This window comes from Micromesistius poutassou (genome assembly GCF_964030765.1).
Source record: "Micromesistius poutassou genome assembly, chromosome: 22".
Classification (NCBI taxonomy): Eukaryota; Metazoa; Chordata; class Actinopteri; order Gadiformes; family Gadidae; genus Micromesistius; species Micromesistius poutassou.
Genome location: NC_140292.1, coordinates 3,978,368 through 3,996,033, shown reverse-complemented (window position 1 = coordinate 3,996,033; position 17,666 = coordinate 3,978,368). Strand labels below are relative to the sequence as shown.

Below are 17,666 nucleotides of genomic sequence, written 5' to 3'. Positions count from 1 at the left end.
CACACAAAAAATGTGTGTGTGTGTGTGTGTGTGTGTGTGTGTGTGTGTGTGTGTGTGTGTGTGTGTGTGTGTGTGTGTGTGTGTGTGTGTGTGTGTGTGTGTGTGTGTGTGTGTGTGTGTGTGTGTGTGTGTGTGTGTGGGGGGGGGGGGGGGGGGGGGGGGGTCATGTACACGTGTGAATTTGTGTCTGTCCATATTGTGGCAACCCGGCCCGGGAGTGAACCGCCTCGTCCCTAACAGCACACGATTCAGAGCTTTGCTTAAAGCCAACCAGGCACTTTTAACCAAACATAAAGGTTGTTACTATTAAACAGAACAAAAACATCTTTGGAGCAATCCCTCAGCCACGACGGCTGGTCTCTCCCACACACACGAACCAGGAGAGCCCTGAATGAGCCTTGGAGCCTGCTTTTTAAGCCCAACTCGCCACCTGGCCCTCAGGAGCTGCATTGTCTTGATTGGCAAGGGCTGGGTTGCCACACCATGTTAGTGGTCACATGTCCTGATTCATGAATGTATGTGTGTGTTGACATGCCCATTTAAGTGTGTGCGTGCGTGTGTGGGCTTGTGCACGTGGTCATGTACATGTATGCATACGTTAGTGGCTACATCGACAGATTCATACCAGTTTTTAAGTGGGTGTGAGTCCATGGGTGTTAGTGTGAGTCTCCGACCACCCTCCTCTCTCCTGCCCCCCCCCCCCCCCTCTTCCTCCAGACGCTCTCATGAGCAGATTAATGGAGCATGCGGACCCTTCAGGGAAATAGTTTGTTTGTTGCTAAAAATACTCTGGTGATAATAGGCTCTGCTCTCCTCTCTGCACGCACTCATGATGGTCTGCATGTATGTGTCATGTATGTATCATTGTATTCCTCCACGGTGTGCGTGCATGACTCCCACACGCCGCACACATCTTCCAGATGGTCGTATTGTGAAGAACACATTGTCCATTGTATTATCATCCCGTCTTCAATGGGGTAACGTGGGGGACATACGATGATGTAAAACTAAATCCACCCTTGCCTTGGAAATTGGATTAATGGAACTATAAATGGAGAGACACAGTGTATTGGGGAATTGAACGGGAAAACGGGATCTATGGTGACGTTTCATGAGCCAGTCGATTTGGATTTGATACTGTTAGACGCCTCCTGCTTACATCATCGTTTATTGTTCATTTTCCATTTTGGTTTACTTCCAGTAATTCTGTATTCCATATTATAAGCTAAAATGATCTAGATTCATAATGATGCATAGTGGAAAACGCCCATACATACTATGTTGATGCCTGTTATGTAATGTAACAAATGGTGTATAAATTCAGACTTGGCGGAACCATAACCTTGCACACAAAGGTAACGCTATGTTGATTTGCATGTAAGCAATCGGTGCGATCAATTAGTTTCATCCTATGCATGAACAACATGGAGAATTGTCAAGCGGCGCGTAACCTCTGTATGTGCGCTATTGTAAAACAACAGAAGGAATAGAGCTGAATGTAGCTCTTTGTTTAGTGTAGGCTGCTGTAGTGTAATCATGTGTAAGTGTTGCTCTTTGGTTGCATAATGACTTTCTAGCTATCATTCATTCTCCACACACACACACACACAAACAAACTTCTCTCTCCCCACATCCCCGTGTTCTGTGTGTCTCTCCATCCCTTCGGCTGTTTGTTGTATTGCTGACTCCCCAAACTAGCAATTTGTTTTAGCTATAGGGCTGTACGGTAAACAATGCTTTTTGTCGAATGGCTTTCTGAAGAGAATTAAAAAAAAAAAAGGCTCCAGGGTTTAAATGTACTTCTGAAAACAATTACACAATAATGGATAAATAATAAATAAAAGGGATGGTGGAGAGTAAAGATTGTTTGAGAGTGAGGCAAAGAGATGATAAAAAGCTGAAAGTATCACCTCCCCTCACATGATAACAAAATCAATCCCCCCAAAAACCACAGAGACACAGAAGCTAAATACTGATGGAAAATGATTCTCTTTTGATGGTTCTTGTGATCTCTTTAATACATCTGCATACAGTATCTCTCTTCATAATAATACGCCACTTAACCCAATGGGTGTATAATGGATTGTAGTCTTGACAATCTGGCTATGTCATCAGTTCCTCACTGTGTGATGTGTATCTCTCAACCCTTTGTTTTGGCCTGTCAATCACTAATAGGTTTTGTATACACGCTTTCAAATACCTCTTCAGTTTAGCGGTGGATTTCCGACGATGTGTAGAGGGAGGTGATGTGGTCGAGTTACATTAGTTCAACACACACACACACACTGACTGACTGACTGACTGACTGACTGACTGTCGCATATGCCTGATTCATTATCACAAGCTCTCAAATGGCAGAAAAGTGACTCCTTTGTTCTCCCGGTGCCACACGTCTAGTGCCACTCTTTCTCCTCCTCTTCCTCTTCTGTCTTTCACTGTTGGCTCTATCTCTGTCTGAGGGTGTACTCACACCTGGCCATCTGTACCGTGCCCCGAGTACGTTTGCCCCCTAAAGTCTAGATCGTTTGGCTAGTGTGAGCACGCCATCCGTACTCAAGTACAGTTAAATTCTGTGGCCTCAGTGCACTTCGGAGAGGTGTGCTCAGGCCACAGTACAGATGGTCATGAGCCGACACGTGCACACTCATGAATACGCAACCTATATGTACAAGAGGCAACCGTACTCGGGCCCAGTTGAGATTGCCTAGTGTGAGCACAGGCCAGCAGCACAGTGGGGGGAAGGGCAATCGTACTTGAGTACGGTACAGGGCAACTTTGCCTAGTGTGAGTGCGCCCTGATTCTCTTCCTCCTGTTTCACCCTTATATATGCTCAGCCCTGTTCCTATTCTTCCCTTGTAGTTGACTAGCTCCTCTCTGCTCTTGTCTTCAAGTGTATTCTCCTCCCCGTCTCCTATGCTAAGATATGGGTCACCTAGAGTTCAATACAGATTCTCCACAGTCGAGTCTTTGTATGTTTGTGTGTGTGTCTCTGTTAGCATTAGCATTTATTTAGTAGCAAATTATACATCCACGTAAGAGAATGTGAAGCAATTGACTACTAATTTGGAAGTTACAAGGACAAATCAAGACCTCAGATGAATTCTACAGTGGGCGTGGCGGGCGGGGTGTATATTTAGCCCTGGAGCAACGCCGTCCTTGGCATGTGCTAAGCGTGTGGGACCGCGTTCGCCGTAGCTGCACATCTGTCTAATGAGCAGCCTTGCAGCGGACTGTTACAGCCCGGCAACGCCCCACCCCCACCTGCATGCCCCACATCTGACACACACACACACACACACACACACACACACACACACACACACACACACACACACACACACACACACACACACACACACACACACACACACACACACTTATTGGCCATGCATCTAACAATAACTACAAACCCCATAGTATAATAATGACAGGCATAGTCCAAAGTCGTAGAGTGCTCTTCTCTGCTACATCCCCAATGCTTTCACCTATCTTTGTGTTGCATGTGGGGTTTTGGGCATGACATTTCTGAACATTGTGCTTGGAGCGTGCAATGTAGCCTACTTTGTTTAATCGCACTTGTTTGGCGAAGTGTAGGGAATATGTTGGTTAGATGTACCCTCTACTTGTAACCGCTGTTCTTTACAGTTTGGATAACTACGTTTTAGGTCCGCGCCAGTCGCCTTTGGAAGGGGGGATTAAGTAGGCCACTGGAGTTGGTTCTTTTAAAAGACTTAGTAATGGTTTAATGCTGGGTGCACATGCTCACACAGGCTTCCCACAGCCAGTCGACACATGACTCGGACAATGCTCGATTTCAACAGGTCTTTTTAAATCTGATAAATGAAAGTAAATAAAATATGTTCACTTTCTTTTCGTTCAACTTTCAGTTTTGAAATTACCATAAACACCAGATAATGGTGATGTGTAGCAAATGTGATGTGGATTTTTTTCAAATCTACTATTCCAATATACCTTCGGAAAAGTAACCATAATCAGAAGCTTGACATTTAAAGCCAGCCCTCCTTTCCATTGAAAAAAGACAACTAATTAAAAAGAAAATTCTGTGTCTCAGACTGGTCCATTCTTTATAGTTGGCTGCATTTACTCTGACCTGTTAATGACTAATGGCTAATGAGTTTCCATTGTCGTTCAAATTCACTAAATTAGCATCCGTGAGAGGGTCATGCAGCACACATTCTGCAGGGAACAATGTTTTCCTTGTCTGATATGTATTATATTGCATTTTGGACAGAAAACATGTATCCATGCCATTGAGCAAACTTAATTTCAGTTTTCGGAGGTTTAACTGTGCTTTTCTTTGTACATGTATGGCTCTGATATACATGGTTGTTTCATAGTAAACCTTCCTCCACCTCATCTTCCTTTTGAAATGTCTCATGGGAGAATCAAACATGCAATCCCGAGGGAATGTCACCGATATAAATATATTCACATGTATATCATACATCATACATAATATATTCAATATAAAGTACCTCACAACAAACAGAATACATAATGCAAATCCATGAACGTCAGTACAATGCAAATATGTTTGCATTGGTACCACATCAAATAGAGTTAGTGTGTATAGATGGACGCTATGAGACAAAGGGTCCATCCACTCCCACAGAAACGTGCTAGTGTTACATAAGGAGTCTAAGGTTTCCCCAGCTAGTATGTAACCTGCACCGCGGCATCCCTCATCAATCTACAGCGTGCGAGAGAGAGAAAGATCATGATAGCGAGAGAGGAGGGAGATACGAGGAGTAGAGGAGGAGGAGCATTCAAGTGGTAGGGAAGACTTTTACAGTAAGACAGGATTTGGGGCACAGGAGTGCTTGAGTCACAGATGCAAGCCAACGTTTTTCATGTTTTTTAAAGCGCCTGATCTCGAGGAGCACTTTAGTTACCATCCCACAGGCTGAAACCAGGCAGAGAACATGAATCTTCAAACGTCTGTCTTTTCGTTGCTCCAGGGCCAGTTAGAGCGAGTTTTTTCCCATCAAAATGTGATCTTAAAAGTAGGAATTGAAATCTCATCATTTCAGCCCCCCGGGGGGGTGCAGATGAAAAAAGAGTCGTTCTGTTTCTCCTGATGCTTCATTCTCCGCTGTTGCTCCAAATTTCTAGTGCAGCCTCCGTCTCACATCATCTTTCTCTAGAAGTCTAGTGTAGCATCTATGTCTTGTCTCATCCTTCTCTAGAAGTCTAGTGTAGCTTCTATCTCATCTTTCTCTAGAAGTCTAGTGTAGCCTCTATGTCTACTCTCCTCTTTCTCTAGACGTCTAGCATAGCCTCTGTTTCTCCTCACCTTTCTCTAGAAGTCTAGTGTAGCTTCTGTCTCTCCTCTTCCTTCTCTAGAAGTCTAGTGTAGCTACCCTCTCTTATCATCTGTAACTCTTGAAGTCTAGTAGCTTCCATATCTCCTCTCTCTAGATACTCTAGTCTACTCTGCTTTTCTTCTATTATATCCCGATTCCCCATAATATACTTTCTGTCAGAATTGTATTTAGCTTTCTCGTATACCTGGTTCTGCCTTGTATTGCTCGCAGAGAGTTGTAGATTTAGAATGTTGGACTGGAGGGCTATTCTTTATGGAATGGAGGTATAAAGTAATTATGACGTTTTCTTTATCAACAACACATTTAGTGTGTGTGTGTGTGTGTGTGTGTGTGTGTGTGTGTGTGTGTGTGTGTGGTGAGGCTGTGCTTTTGTGCTGTGAGGACAGGAAGACACTTTGTCACCTTAAAGACACACAAGCCATTCTGCTCCAAGCATCCCAGTGGTTCTCTGCTGGCTGTGTAGTTGCCACGGAGACGGAGGTCCTGGTCTGTTTCCGTCCTGTGCATGCTTAGCAGGAACGGGGGGCGGTTGTGATGTTATGAGATCCTCCTCCTTTATCATACCACACATTGCAGTTGACAAGGACAGTGAAACCTGCAATGTGTTTTGCTGCAGCCCAATTTTTTTTTTTATTCAACCTTAAAATGAAGGGCATTGCGTTTATTCACCACATTGTTTATTCATCATTATCACAGATTATTTTTGCAAGATAGTACATCAAATATCTGGATTTGAGATTGAGGGGAGATATGGGCCATACCCTTCTGGAGTCTGACAGCCAGAGTAATGGTGGAAAGTAGGATAGTGGGAAAAATGTGTCGGTGCAGGATTGAACCCTTTTGTTTATGTTCCTAATTATCCTGTGGCCTCATTTTGATGACCTGAGTTCCCAGTTGGTTCCCACTCTCGTAGATTGCCCACCTGTCTCTGTCTGTCTGGCTGTATGTCTGCCTGTGCTAATGTTTATTTCTCAGCTCAAAGCATAGTAGCAAACTAGCTCTAGGTATGCATGCTGGTGTATTATAGGATAGGTAACTTCACTAGTCTAGATGATGTCTTTTTGGGGCTAAGGCAGCCGTGATTGCAACCAGAAATTCAAGGCACGCCAACTTAGAGTTGTATGTCATGATTATAACTTATTTCAAGGACATATACTAGGTTATTAGCAATTTGAAACAATATTTCACAAACAGTGGCCGGTAGAAATGTAGATTCAATTTCATAAAAATCCAGATGGGCAATTGCAGTAATTGCCAAAAATGTACTGAAATTCAGCAAGAATTGGGGTGCATAGGAAGTAGGTGTAGGTGGTGAGTGAGTGAGTGAGGTGCTTTGGTTTTGTCATTAAAAGGCCGGTCTGAATCTGTATTCATTAGTTTATTTCTGTTATGTAGTTCTGCAGTGTCACGACACTGTTACACTCTAGGCCTCAGAAGGTCACGGAGTAACACACACAAAGACAACATGTTTATCTTGACATCCATGGTAACCGAGGAAACGGTCTCCCCCTGGAGACAGACTTCTGTACAGTCCATTTAGCAGAAGCACATGTGTGTCGCCTAAGCAGCTCCTGCATAAAGCGAGTCTCGTTCCATCGCCCCGGGCAACAGGGATGCTGTGACTTGTGTTGGAGCAGAGATTAGGGGCAGATTAGGACCTTGTCTGGCTGGCTGCCTTGCTGCTGGCCATTGATAAGACTCGAGGCTAGCTGGGCCGGTGCCAGGAACAGAGAGGGAAAGGGGTAGAGACATTTCATTGAACTAAAATAATATGCATTAAGCTCAGGGGAGGTTGGAAGGCTGGATCTGGTCAACTATTGTTGTGATAAGCTAGTGTTAATACAACGGCAAATGGAGTGAAACGACTATTTTGAATATATTTCAGATGGATACAATGACGGATGATGTCCTCTCGTTGCAGGCTTGCGGTGGACATGCGTTCTCTCTGAGTGATTGCTAAGGACTGTCTCTTTTGTTTGAGTGTTTGCTGAGGACCATCTCGGGTGCATTAGTGGTTGCTGAGCTTCATCTTTATTGGCCACGCAGCCTCCCCAGCATAACAAGGCCCTGAGGGATAATAAGCAGCTGTACTGTGTGGCTTTGTGTGTTGCAAGAGATCGTGAAGCCTCACACATGGACACGCTTTTTGTCCATGGTGACTTACAATAAGTGTGTTCAAACATAAAGGTGCGACTCAAAAAAGTTGTAGAATCACACACACACATAAAATTCATCAAATAAGCAAACTGCTTCAAGGACTTCATTATAGAAACAAGAGATAGACAAAAAAGGTTGTGGGCCAAGATGTATTCTGAACAGATGGGTCTCCAGCCTGCCTGCGGTGGGTTTCTGCTGTCCTGATATCAGTGGGGTGGTTAGATGTAGATGGATAGACAGATAGGTGTGTGTGTGTGTGCGTGTGCGTGCGCACAGACACACACAGACAGACAGATCTATATATATGGATAAACTTATTTTTCATTCCTACCTCTGTCTCCCATTTAAAACAAAAGCAACAACAATACAAACTCCTACGGGCATCTAGACTACTCGTTGCCAGTTAAAGAAACAATAAAACTATTGTATAGACTTCTGCATCTCTCTCTCTCTCTCTCTCCTCCACTCTGTCTCTCTCTCTCTCTTGCTCTCCCCCACTCCGTCTCCCCCCTGTGTTTTATCTGTTGGTCAGTGTTGCGCTCCGTCTCTCCCCAATGTGTTTCCGTCTGCTGACCCAGACACCCGGGGCCACCCAGCGCCAGAGAAGTTGCTGGGTTACATTAAAGTGCCGAGGTCCAGCACGGGGGAGTGTTCAAAGGCCCTAGACCCAGACACACACACACACACACACACACATCCACACGGGATCTCTCCAGATACACACTCGCACACATCGGCTCACATGAGATGGCCCACAGTGCTCACGATGCATTATAGAATCTGTCAGGAGGCTTAAGTGCGTCTCCTGATTTATATCCGCTGTGACATCAAAGACCTGATGCTGCATGGAGACGAGGGAGCGACTGGCTGATTGTATTAGATCCGATTGGCTGGCTGATTATTTGACTATGTGGCTGACAGACTGGCTGGCTGGCTGGCTGACTGACTGACTGACTGATTGATTGAGGGACACAAAGTGCCTGATCAAAGACGCGGAACAGAAATGATTACAGAAAAAGAGAAATAGCTAACCCGGGGAAGCTTAGCTTTTGTGTTCAGGTGAGCGGATCCACGTGCTCGGAGAGAAAGCGCAAATAGGGGAGTAGATGTTTTCCCATCTACTTTCTGATGCACTATTACTGTGATTATCCTCATCAAAAAGAGAGAGGGAGAGAAGGTATTATTCACGTACACCCGAGTGCATCCACTTTAGAGTCTAGACCCATCGCCGTCCCTCTTAAAAAAAAAAGAAAAATTAATTAAAAAAAACATTCCTCCACCATTCACGAAAAAAGTGATTGAATTCCTCGTCTTACATTACCGCCGTTGCTCGTAGTAATGGCGGGCCCCGTAATGAGCCCCTCTCTCTCCCTGTGTTTCTACCCAGTGTAGAGCCGGGGCTGATTTACAGTGTTGTATTATTAATCAGTGTCTCTGTGTGAATTTGCAGCAATTGAAGCACTTATTCCACCGTGCCACCCACCCGGCACCACCCCTCCCCCACAAGGCTTTGGGGGGGCTGGAGTAATGACTCTCTCTCTCCTAATGACTTTGAGCAGTCGACACGTCTAGCACTTATGGGGCTTTAGCTGGCAGATACGAGGGTGGGGTTGGGGGGGTGGGGGGTTCGGGGGGGTGGGACACGACGCACGCACGCACGCACACTCAGAAAAGCACACGCACACAGACACAGACACGCACACACACAGAGACACACCTGCATACATTTGTACACACACAGACACAGACACAGACAGACAGAGAAACACAGACAGACAGACAGACAGACAGAGAAACACACACACACACACACAGAAACACACACACACACACACAGAAACACACACATACACACACAGAGAAACACACACGTACACTGTACACACATGTGTGGGCGTCCTTGTTTCTGAACTCCTTTTCCCCCGCGTTCCTTCTCTGTGTGTGAGAGGCCGAGTGTACCCCCTGTACTGTTGTTTTCCTTTCCTCCCACTGGTCCGTCTCTCATCCCTCCCCCCTGAAACAGAGAAATTAAATCAAACAGTAATAATCTCCCTTGCTTTGGTGTCCTTCCAAGCCTTCACACAGAAGAAGGAATGCTCAAAATGCTGCCACAGAGATCATCGACAGCACAGCTAAAAAGACCGCATTGGCTTTGTTATTAATTGCTGGGCTGTGGGTTTGGTTTAAAATATGAGGGAAACGTTTTTAGCTGACGTCTACGTTACATGATTTGTGACATGATTTGTTACATTTATAAGATAAATAAAAAATGCATCTGTGTGTTACAGCGTTTATTCAAAGCTTCTTTGGATTAAAGTAAATACATTTTTGAAGAGACCAAAAAAAGAAGGGAAAGCTAACCGTCTTCAGGGTAAGCTAGCTAATAGCTACTTGCTGACATTCACACACAAAAAAATGTAAGACTTGTATTCAATCAATTCAATCGATCCAGTGTTGTTGTTTTTTACAATTTTATTTAACATAATAACCAAAAATATGACATTTTAAACAATTATTGAACTTAAGAAAACAAAATATTATCTTTTAACCTAAATAACAATAGAATAATATTAAATACTGTATATCTAAAACAAAGCCTCAGTGATGGCACAGTTGGCGTCCTGCCGGAGAGCATTTTTAATCTTTTGAGGGCTCTGAGGGAAAAGCTCTGAAGCGCCCCAAAAGGGAAACTCTCTCACTGGGGGGCCGTTGATACTTAAGTGCACTCAACTGGCCAGGTGTTCCCCCTGTCACCAGTTTATCAGGTCAGTCTTCACCTCAGTCAACAGACGAGTGGATGTGGGACCCATTGGGGTGTGATTCTAATAAAGTAAAGTAGTTATATTTCTTGCACAATATCCTAACCTTTTAGCGCGTAGCATATTTTGAGACCTGCAATTCATGGCACCACATCCACAACTAATAACCGCAGATGTGACAGATGTTTATCAAATCACAAACACAAAGCCTGTCTCCCCTCCCCAGCCGTGCTCTGGATCAGGCTTCCCTCTCATTTCTATGGCTTTGTATGTTCTGTAATTCCCCCCTTTCTCCCCTCATCTTCCATCCCCTCGAATCGGGATTCAATTGACTCTTAATTGGATAATTAGGAGGTGTCCACAGTCAAGGGAGGAGACGCACGCACGTGCGCGCGCTCGCACACACGCGCACACTGTAGAAGGATTTACTGTAGCTCCTGTCTAACTAACGCTCGCAACTCTGCAGTGTTAAATTGCGTTGTGTAGCGTCTTATCCTAGCTATCTTTGCTGTTTACAGAGAATGGGTTAATCTAGCAATTGTAAGTACTTGGCACTTGTTTCTATGAACATCTTTACTGTACCGACAGCGATGTATTGTTGTCTCTCTTTCTGCAGACAAATGTAATTTATTGTGTGTCGCTTTGGATACTCCTTGGATAAAAGCGTCTGCTAAATGCCCTAAATGTAATTGTAAATGTAAAATGTTTCCAGAACATAATTTAATATTCAGACCTTGGTCCTCAAAAGGTATTTGGTCCTTGAAACTACAGGCAGGCACGTAGTCTTTCTGTAGGTTTCCATAGACAAACCCAATTGGTCCTATTAGAAGTGGCTCATGGTGGGTTTTTCCACAGCTACTAATCACATACATTCAAGAATGTTGTTTCATTTAACCTGACTTCAAACGATCACATAATTCCATGTGTTGCATGTCTGTGTGCTTTAAAAGGCATGTGTGCCGGCATGGTGTCATGGTTACGAAATCCTGTTTTAACCATTGTGTTTTCCACCTGCTTTTGGAAAATGACCCACACCAAGGGTGTGTGTGTGTGTGTGTGTGTGTGTGTGTGTGTGTGTGTGTGTGTGTGTGTGTTGGTTGGGTGTGGTGTGGTGAGAGAGAGAGATAGAGGGGAGAGAGAGAGATACATGCAGAACATTGACAACAAAGAGGTTTTGTCAGGACATGTGGGTTCAATAAAAGGTCAAAGCGCAAAGAAAACGCGACCAAAGCATACTTTTTATTTTATGCATGTGTTCCGTAGCTCTTTGGTCTAATGCTGTGGTTGGACCACTTGGTTCCCCACAGGGCTTCTAGGTATACTGCCCCCCCCCCCCCACCCCAAGGGCTTCTCTACACATTCTTGGTTTGATCTTCTGCATTTCTGGGCTCATGGTCGTAGTGGCACAACAGTGCTGCACAGCCACAGTTATTGTATCATGAAGAGCCATGCTATGCTAAGACTCATGATATGCTGTGGTACGTATGCAAATACACACAGTAGAATTGCTAACACATTAATTTCAAACCAAAGTATTTATGTTATTTGACCCAAATAAACTAAAGTGGGGGATTTTAAAAGCTTTATTTGGTAAAGCAACATGAAATACCAGCTTTTGTCTCTTTGCATGGAGAGTGGTGGGGTGTTTTGTAGCGAGGCACGCACTAACACAGACGTTCTATATTTCCTGGCCTAAATGCTCCCAGGGGGCAGTTGGTTAAAAGAGAATTATCCACTGGGCAATACACACACACACACACACACACACACACACACACACACACACACACACACACACACACACACACACACACACACACACACACACACACACACAAGCAGACTGTGGGTGGGTTAAAGGTCAGACGAGCCCTGGACACTGAGCTCTTTCTTGCTTGCAAGAAAAATTAGTCATATTTATTTTTAAGTGAATGAGCATGGGGAAATAGATTCTTGACCCTTAATTGTGGGACGAATGAAAACGAAGGTACAGAAAATATGCTGGTTGTTGTGTGTATGTGTGTTTGTTTGTTTGTGCTGGAGAGTGTGTATGTGTCATTACACTGAAAATATGGCCCGAGTCAGCTCGACTGTTAACCCGCCCAGCGTTTTCTGAGGAACGGCATTCTTGGGCGCGTAGCGGTGGGAGGAGAAGATCTCCATAATGTCTAGTCTGACATTTGGAGATTTACACGTCTTGTGCTACGCACTGGCTTCCTGTGACTCACTCCTCTATTCTCTCACTCCCACACCCTTTGAAGTTTCCTTCCTAGACTATCATCTAATCCGACTAAGACTCTTTTACTAGAACCGCAAAATAAAGGCTGGCCCTTGACACACAACTTATGACAAATGTTTTGTGGGTTGGTTTAAGAAGAAAACAAAGACAGAAAGTGGGTTGAAGTCTGATGCTAGGGGATGTGTGGGAAATCTGGGAAGGTTTCTCATGTTGGAAAACAACGGTGTTCTCTGAATACCATTCATTCAGTCCCAAAGTATTCTATATTTGACCGTTTTATTTTCCTTAAAATGATTATAAAACACAAACTGTATAACTATAACTGAAACCTATAGATCAAATATGCAAGAATTGCGATTTCAAGCCAGCTCCAGTCTGCAATTTAGAATCACCCCTCCCTCTCCCTACTCTCTGCACACACCGCCCATCCTCCAAAAGGGTATTGCTATTCCACCGAGATCTCTGTAGCCTTAAAGTTAGTTCTACGGGACTAGATTAGCTAAACACTATCGATTTCCTAAATTTGGTTTGTTCTTCAATGAATGAATAACATTTTTTTTCTCTCTCTCTCTCTCTCTCTCTCTCTCTCTCTCTCTCTCTCTCTCTCTCTCTCTCTCTCTCTCTCTCTCTTCCCCAGACGGCCCTCCGAGCTATGGCTACGACGTGGACCGCGCCGAGGAGCAGCGGCGGTACCACGACATCTTGCCCTACATCGACGACTCGCCCTCCTCCTCGCCGCACCTCAGCTCCAAGAGCCGCAGCAGCCGAGACACGCTCTCCTCCGGCTCCCTGGAGTCCTCCAAGTCGGTGAGTGTCCTTCAGAAAGGGGGTTACACCACCTCCTGCGTTAGCTATGGTGTTATACCACCTCCAGCTTTAGATGGGCTAGTACACCACCTCCAGCTTTAGATGGGCTAGTACACCACCTCCAGCTTTAGATGGGCTAGTACACCACCTCCAGCTTTAGATGGGCTAGTACACCACCTCCAGCTTTAGATGGGCTAGTACACCACCTCCAGCTTTAGATGGGCTAGTACACCACCTCCTGCTGAAGATAGGGTGTTACACCACCTCCAGCTTTAGATGGGCTAGTACACCACCTCCTGCTATGGATAGGTTAGATCACCACCTCCTGCTTTAGCTAGGCTAGTACACCAGCCCCAGCTTTAGATAGTACACCACCTCCTGCTTTAGATAGTACACCATCTCCAGCTTAGATAGGACACCACCTCCAGCTTGAAACCCAAATCCCAGATGTTGATGGTGAGGGGCCGATGGTGGTTGTAGGGTCTGTTGAAGATCCTAAAACCCATTGGGCCCTAGTTAGACGGTCTAAAACGCAGACGTCAAGGCGCAAAGTCAAAGTAGCTTTGTGGGCGGTTCTATGGTGCTGTTGCTATTATGACGGCAAGATAAATGAGCTTTGCGCCGACGCAAATCTATAATGGGTTGGTCTGAAACCTGTAGGTGTGTTTTGGGCGTAACGTGCAATAAACCAATGAGAGTGCCATCTCAAATCCCCTTTAAGAGCCAGCGCATTTGACTTGACGAGTTGATATTTTGACAGCACGTTTGCATTCTCCGCTGAGACAGATGCATGACCACATGAATTTCAAACTTCAAATGGCTCAGTTTATGGCCAAATAATAGGTCTAATTCACACATGGAATAGCGTTTTCTTCTACAACTTCAGAAACACTGAGTTGTCAGTGTTTCTGACGGCAAAGACAACTTAACACATATATGATATGCGGACGCGGTCCTGTGGCCGCAACTGTGGGTCTATTTAATGATATGCGGCAATACATTAACAAACATCATTTGTTACCAGTATTGTATACATTATCGTTATTGACTTGTGTTCATAATATGCATGTGTCCCCCTGTTAATATACATCGCCATGGACTGTATTATGTGTTACGTGTTTAGTTTGCATGTGTTTAAACAGATGGGTGCGCACACACGCGCGCCAAGTATCACCCGCATTCATTCATTCTTTTAAACACTGACTTGCGGTAAAACTATGTTTTCAAACGATCAAATCTTCATCAATCCCGAAAGATATGGGCTTGTAAACGATGTCTGTGTCAAGAAAATATGTGTTTGCTGTACGGTGTTTGCAGATGCATTGATTTAAAAGTATAACTTACCGCTGTATCAGCTGTTACACAAGATTTTATGGAAAAAAAATGTTTCCACAATATATGCTATTTCTATGCAGTTTCACTCATATGAACAATCGTTGACATCATAATATTTAAATCAGCCTAATTGTTTGCATGTTTGTGCTGTGTATAGCCTACGTGTGTGTGTAAGCGTATGTTGCAGTTCCGACCTGCCATGGCACGTCAAAATAGCAACACCAACTGCGCTATCCGCCACTGACTTTAGACTAGGTATTTCACGGTCAGTTGCACAATTGTGCAACTGACGATAAATTAGCACCAAGTATCATTTGCGCCGGAACACGCCCCTGCTTTTCGCCGACACGCCTCTCCAGGCGTGTGTAGTGGCGCCTGGTTGCTGCGGGGGAAAATCAGCTTTGCGCCGGGTGCAAACTAGCAACGACACATGCGTCAGTGTAGAAAGTCAATTGCGCCGGGCGCAAGATAGGGCCCATTATGTCTACACCCGCCATTTTTCCAACAGCTTTGTGCTGTGAATATGTACATTCACTGGCATGGGAATCTTTACATTACATTAGCTCCCCTGTACTATGGCTCCCTACTTCATGCTACAACTATGTTCAGATAGCATTCCCACATGATGACAGATCTTAGCTTTGGTTTTGTTAAGCTGCATGTGAGCGGGGGAACCGTCTCTCTGAGCTCCACCACATGTACCACACACTCTGAGAAACACACTCTGGGAAAGAACTGGCTATAGTCGTTTATTACATTTTGTATTTATTTAATACATATTTTGTAGAAAGTTCCACAACCTCAAATTGATTAAATGTATAAAATAGTAATACTGACAATAATACAATAATCATAACAATATTGAGCATTTCAATGCGGAAACCGTTTCCATGGTTTCTGACATCTGGCGTTTCTCAACGGTTTCCATGGTGAGGGTGAACACATGCCACCTGCAGGCTGCCTTGAGCAGACATCAACATCACCCAGTCTCCACCCGCACCCTCCACACAAGCTCCAGTCCTCAGTGACACTGAGTTGCCCTTTATTAATTACGTTATATTTGTTTGAGAGAGGACTTATGAAGGAGTTATGAAACACTAGGCTAACTGCCTGAGCTGCTGGCTGCCTCATACCTTTACACCTGCCTATCGGTGTCAACTCAATACATATTATGCCACACTGTGTGGCATAATATAATATGTGCCAGTATAACACACAATACTGGGATCTGACAGACACACACACACACACACACACACACACACACACACACACTCTCCTTATAGCCGGATGTGCTCTCTGGGAAATGACTGCCGTCTTTGACTCGCCCTCAGTTCCTCCTTGACCCATCCTCCCCATCTCATCCCCATCACGATGAGTCAGAGCCCTGAAGAGCACTGATTGGCTGAACGGCAGCCAATGTCAGCAGCTGTGTGATGTCATCGACATGAGTCATCACCGCTGATGATGATGAGGACGACAATGATGTCATTTTCCAGAATGCTCAGCCTCTTCATATTTGCTCCGACAGATCCCCTCTTGCTCACACCAACACAGCCTCATTAATGTTCTAATTAACATGCAAATTAGCCGCACTGTGACCGTCGCAAATGATTGGCCGACTGTGGATCTGTTACGACCGTTGGTAAAGACTGCTTGACACAATTTCTTTCTCATCCATTTTCAAAATGTATCTTCCATTCGAGCGTGTGGCTTTTCCAAGTGCTCGTGAATAATAAGATACAAATAAATAGACAGAAGTAGCCAAATCGCAGCCCTTCTGTCTGCCTCTGCCGAGCTGTTGGTCTGCTCTGCTCCTCCTCCCCTGTGCTGTAACGCCCCGGCTGCAGCCTCTCTTCATTACCAGACGCTGAGAGAGGGAGCCACCCCCAGGGCTCTTATGCAGCGCTCTTATGCAGCGCTGCTGCATAATTAATGAGGGTGTGGGGGGGGGCGCTCGAATGCCTCCACAAGGCAGCAGCTTCTTCTTTCAAAATATAAGCGGTGGAGGCAGAGAGGAGGCATCACGACACATCAACGCGTTCCGTCCAGAATAGGGTTAGGGTCCCATCCCACCGTCGACGCTACATTGATTTTCTGACATCACTCTGGTCCAGCTAGAGCCACATGGGTTACAGATTTTACAAGGTGATCCCCATTCTAACAAGTGCTGTCCTTGTTTTCTCTTAAAGGCCGTATCCAATGTAAGCCAGGCAACATTTTTCAAACATCTTTTGTGACTCATAAAACCTAGAAATCAGTTTGACAGCGATCTGTCACCCACAAGTTGTCACCAGCAATCACACAGCGCCCGAGGGGTTTCTGTTTGCCGTGCAAACATTTCCGCTGTGCAATTTCATTAAACTTTGCACAATTTTTGACCACCACCTGTTTTCTTTGTGATAACTTGAACTAGGCTTGCTCTCCTACTGTTGAAGTCTTGCGAAAGACTGAGGCATCACTGAATCTCTGCCGTAACCGAGTCCGACTCGGACCGATGAGTGGATCTGAAAGCCACGTAGCAATCCTACCCGATACTGTAGTTTGTAGCTTTTTGTGTTATCAAAATGACACTACCAATCAACTATTGGTTCATAAAAATGTGATTCTGCAGCAGTTGTCTCTGCCGGCTCTGATTCAGGCCATATATAGATCTGGCACTATGAATTAAATTGAATTTAAATTCATAAAACGTAAGGCTTATCAGAAGCTTGAAACTATATATTCGGGTCATCCCTGGCTGGGACACATACTTGGCCATACACACACAGTCAGCAGGCAAAGAGATTAGATGAGATCCGTCTGGATCTAGCATTGAGCATCGCGGCCAGATCAGTGTTGATGGGAGGATTTCTCCTTCCTCAGGAGAACAGTGTTTAGAGTGTTGCTCCATGCTGTTGTTAGGGTCTCTTTCTGCGTGGAGCCTCCAGGCACTGTGCTTTGCCATCGCTCCAGCGGACTGAACACTGTTTGTATCGATCTCTTTGTGAACATAATCTTCCATGTAGACACAGGAAGAAAAA

General features: G+C 44.8%; 1 protein-coding gene across 1 annotated transcript in view; it reads left to right on the top strand.

Annotated features, from left to right (window-relative positions):
• The window catches only part of bcr (BCR activator of RhoGEF and GTPase), a gene marked incomplete at its 3' end in the record, with an annotated part of 55,564 nt that overhangs the window by 15,049 nt on the left and 22,849 nt on the right, over positions 1-17,666 (top strand). Inside the window, exon 2 of the mRNA XM_084486359.1 lies at positions 13,139-13,308. Coding sequence (XP_084342485.1) covers positions 13,139-13,308 — 170 coding nt within the window. The remainder of the gene's footprint in view (positions 1-13,138; positions 13,309-17,666) is intronic.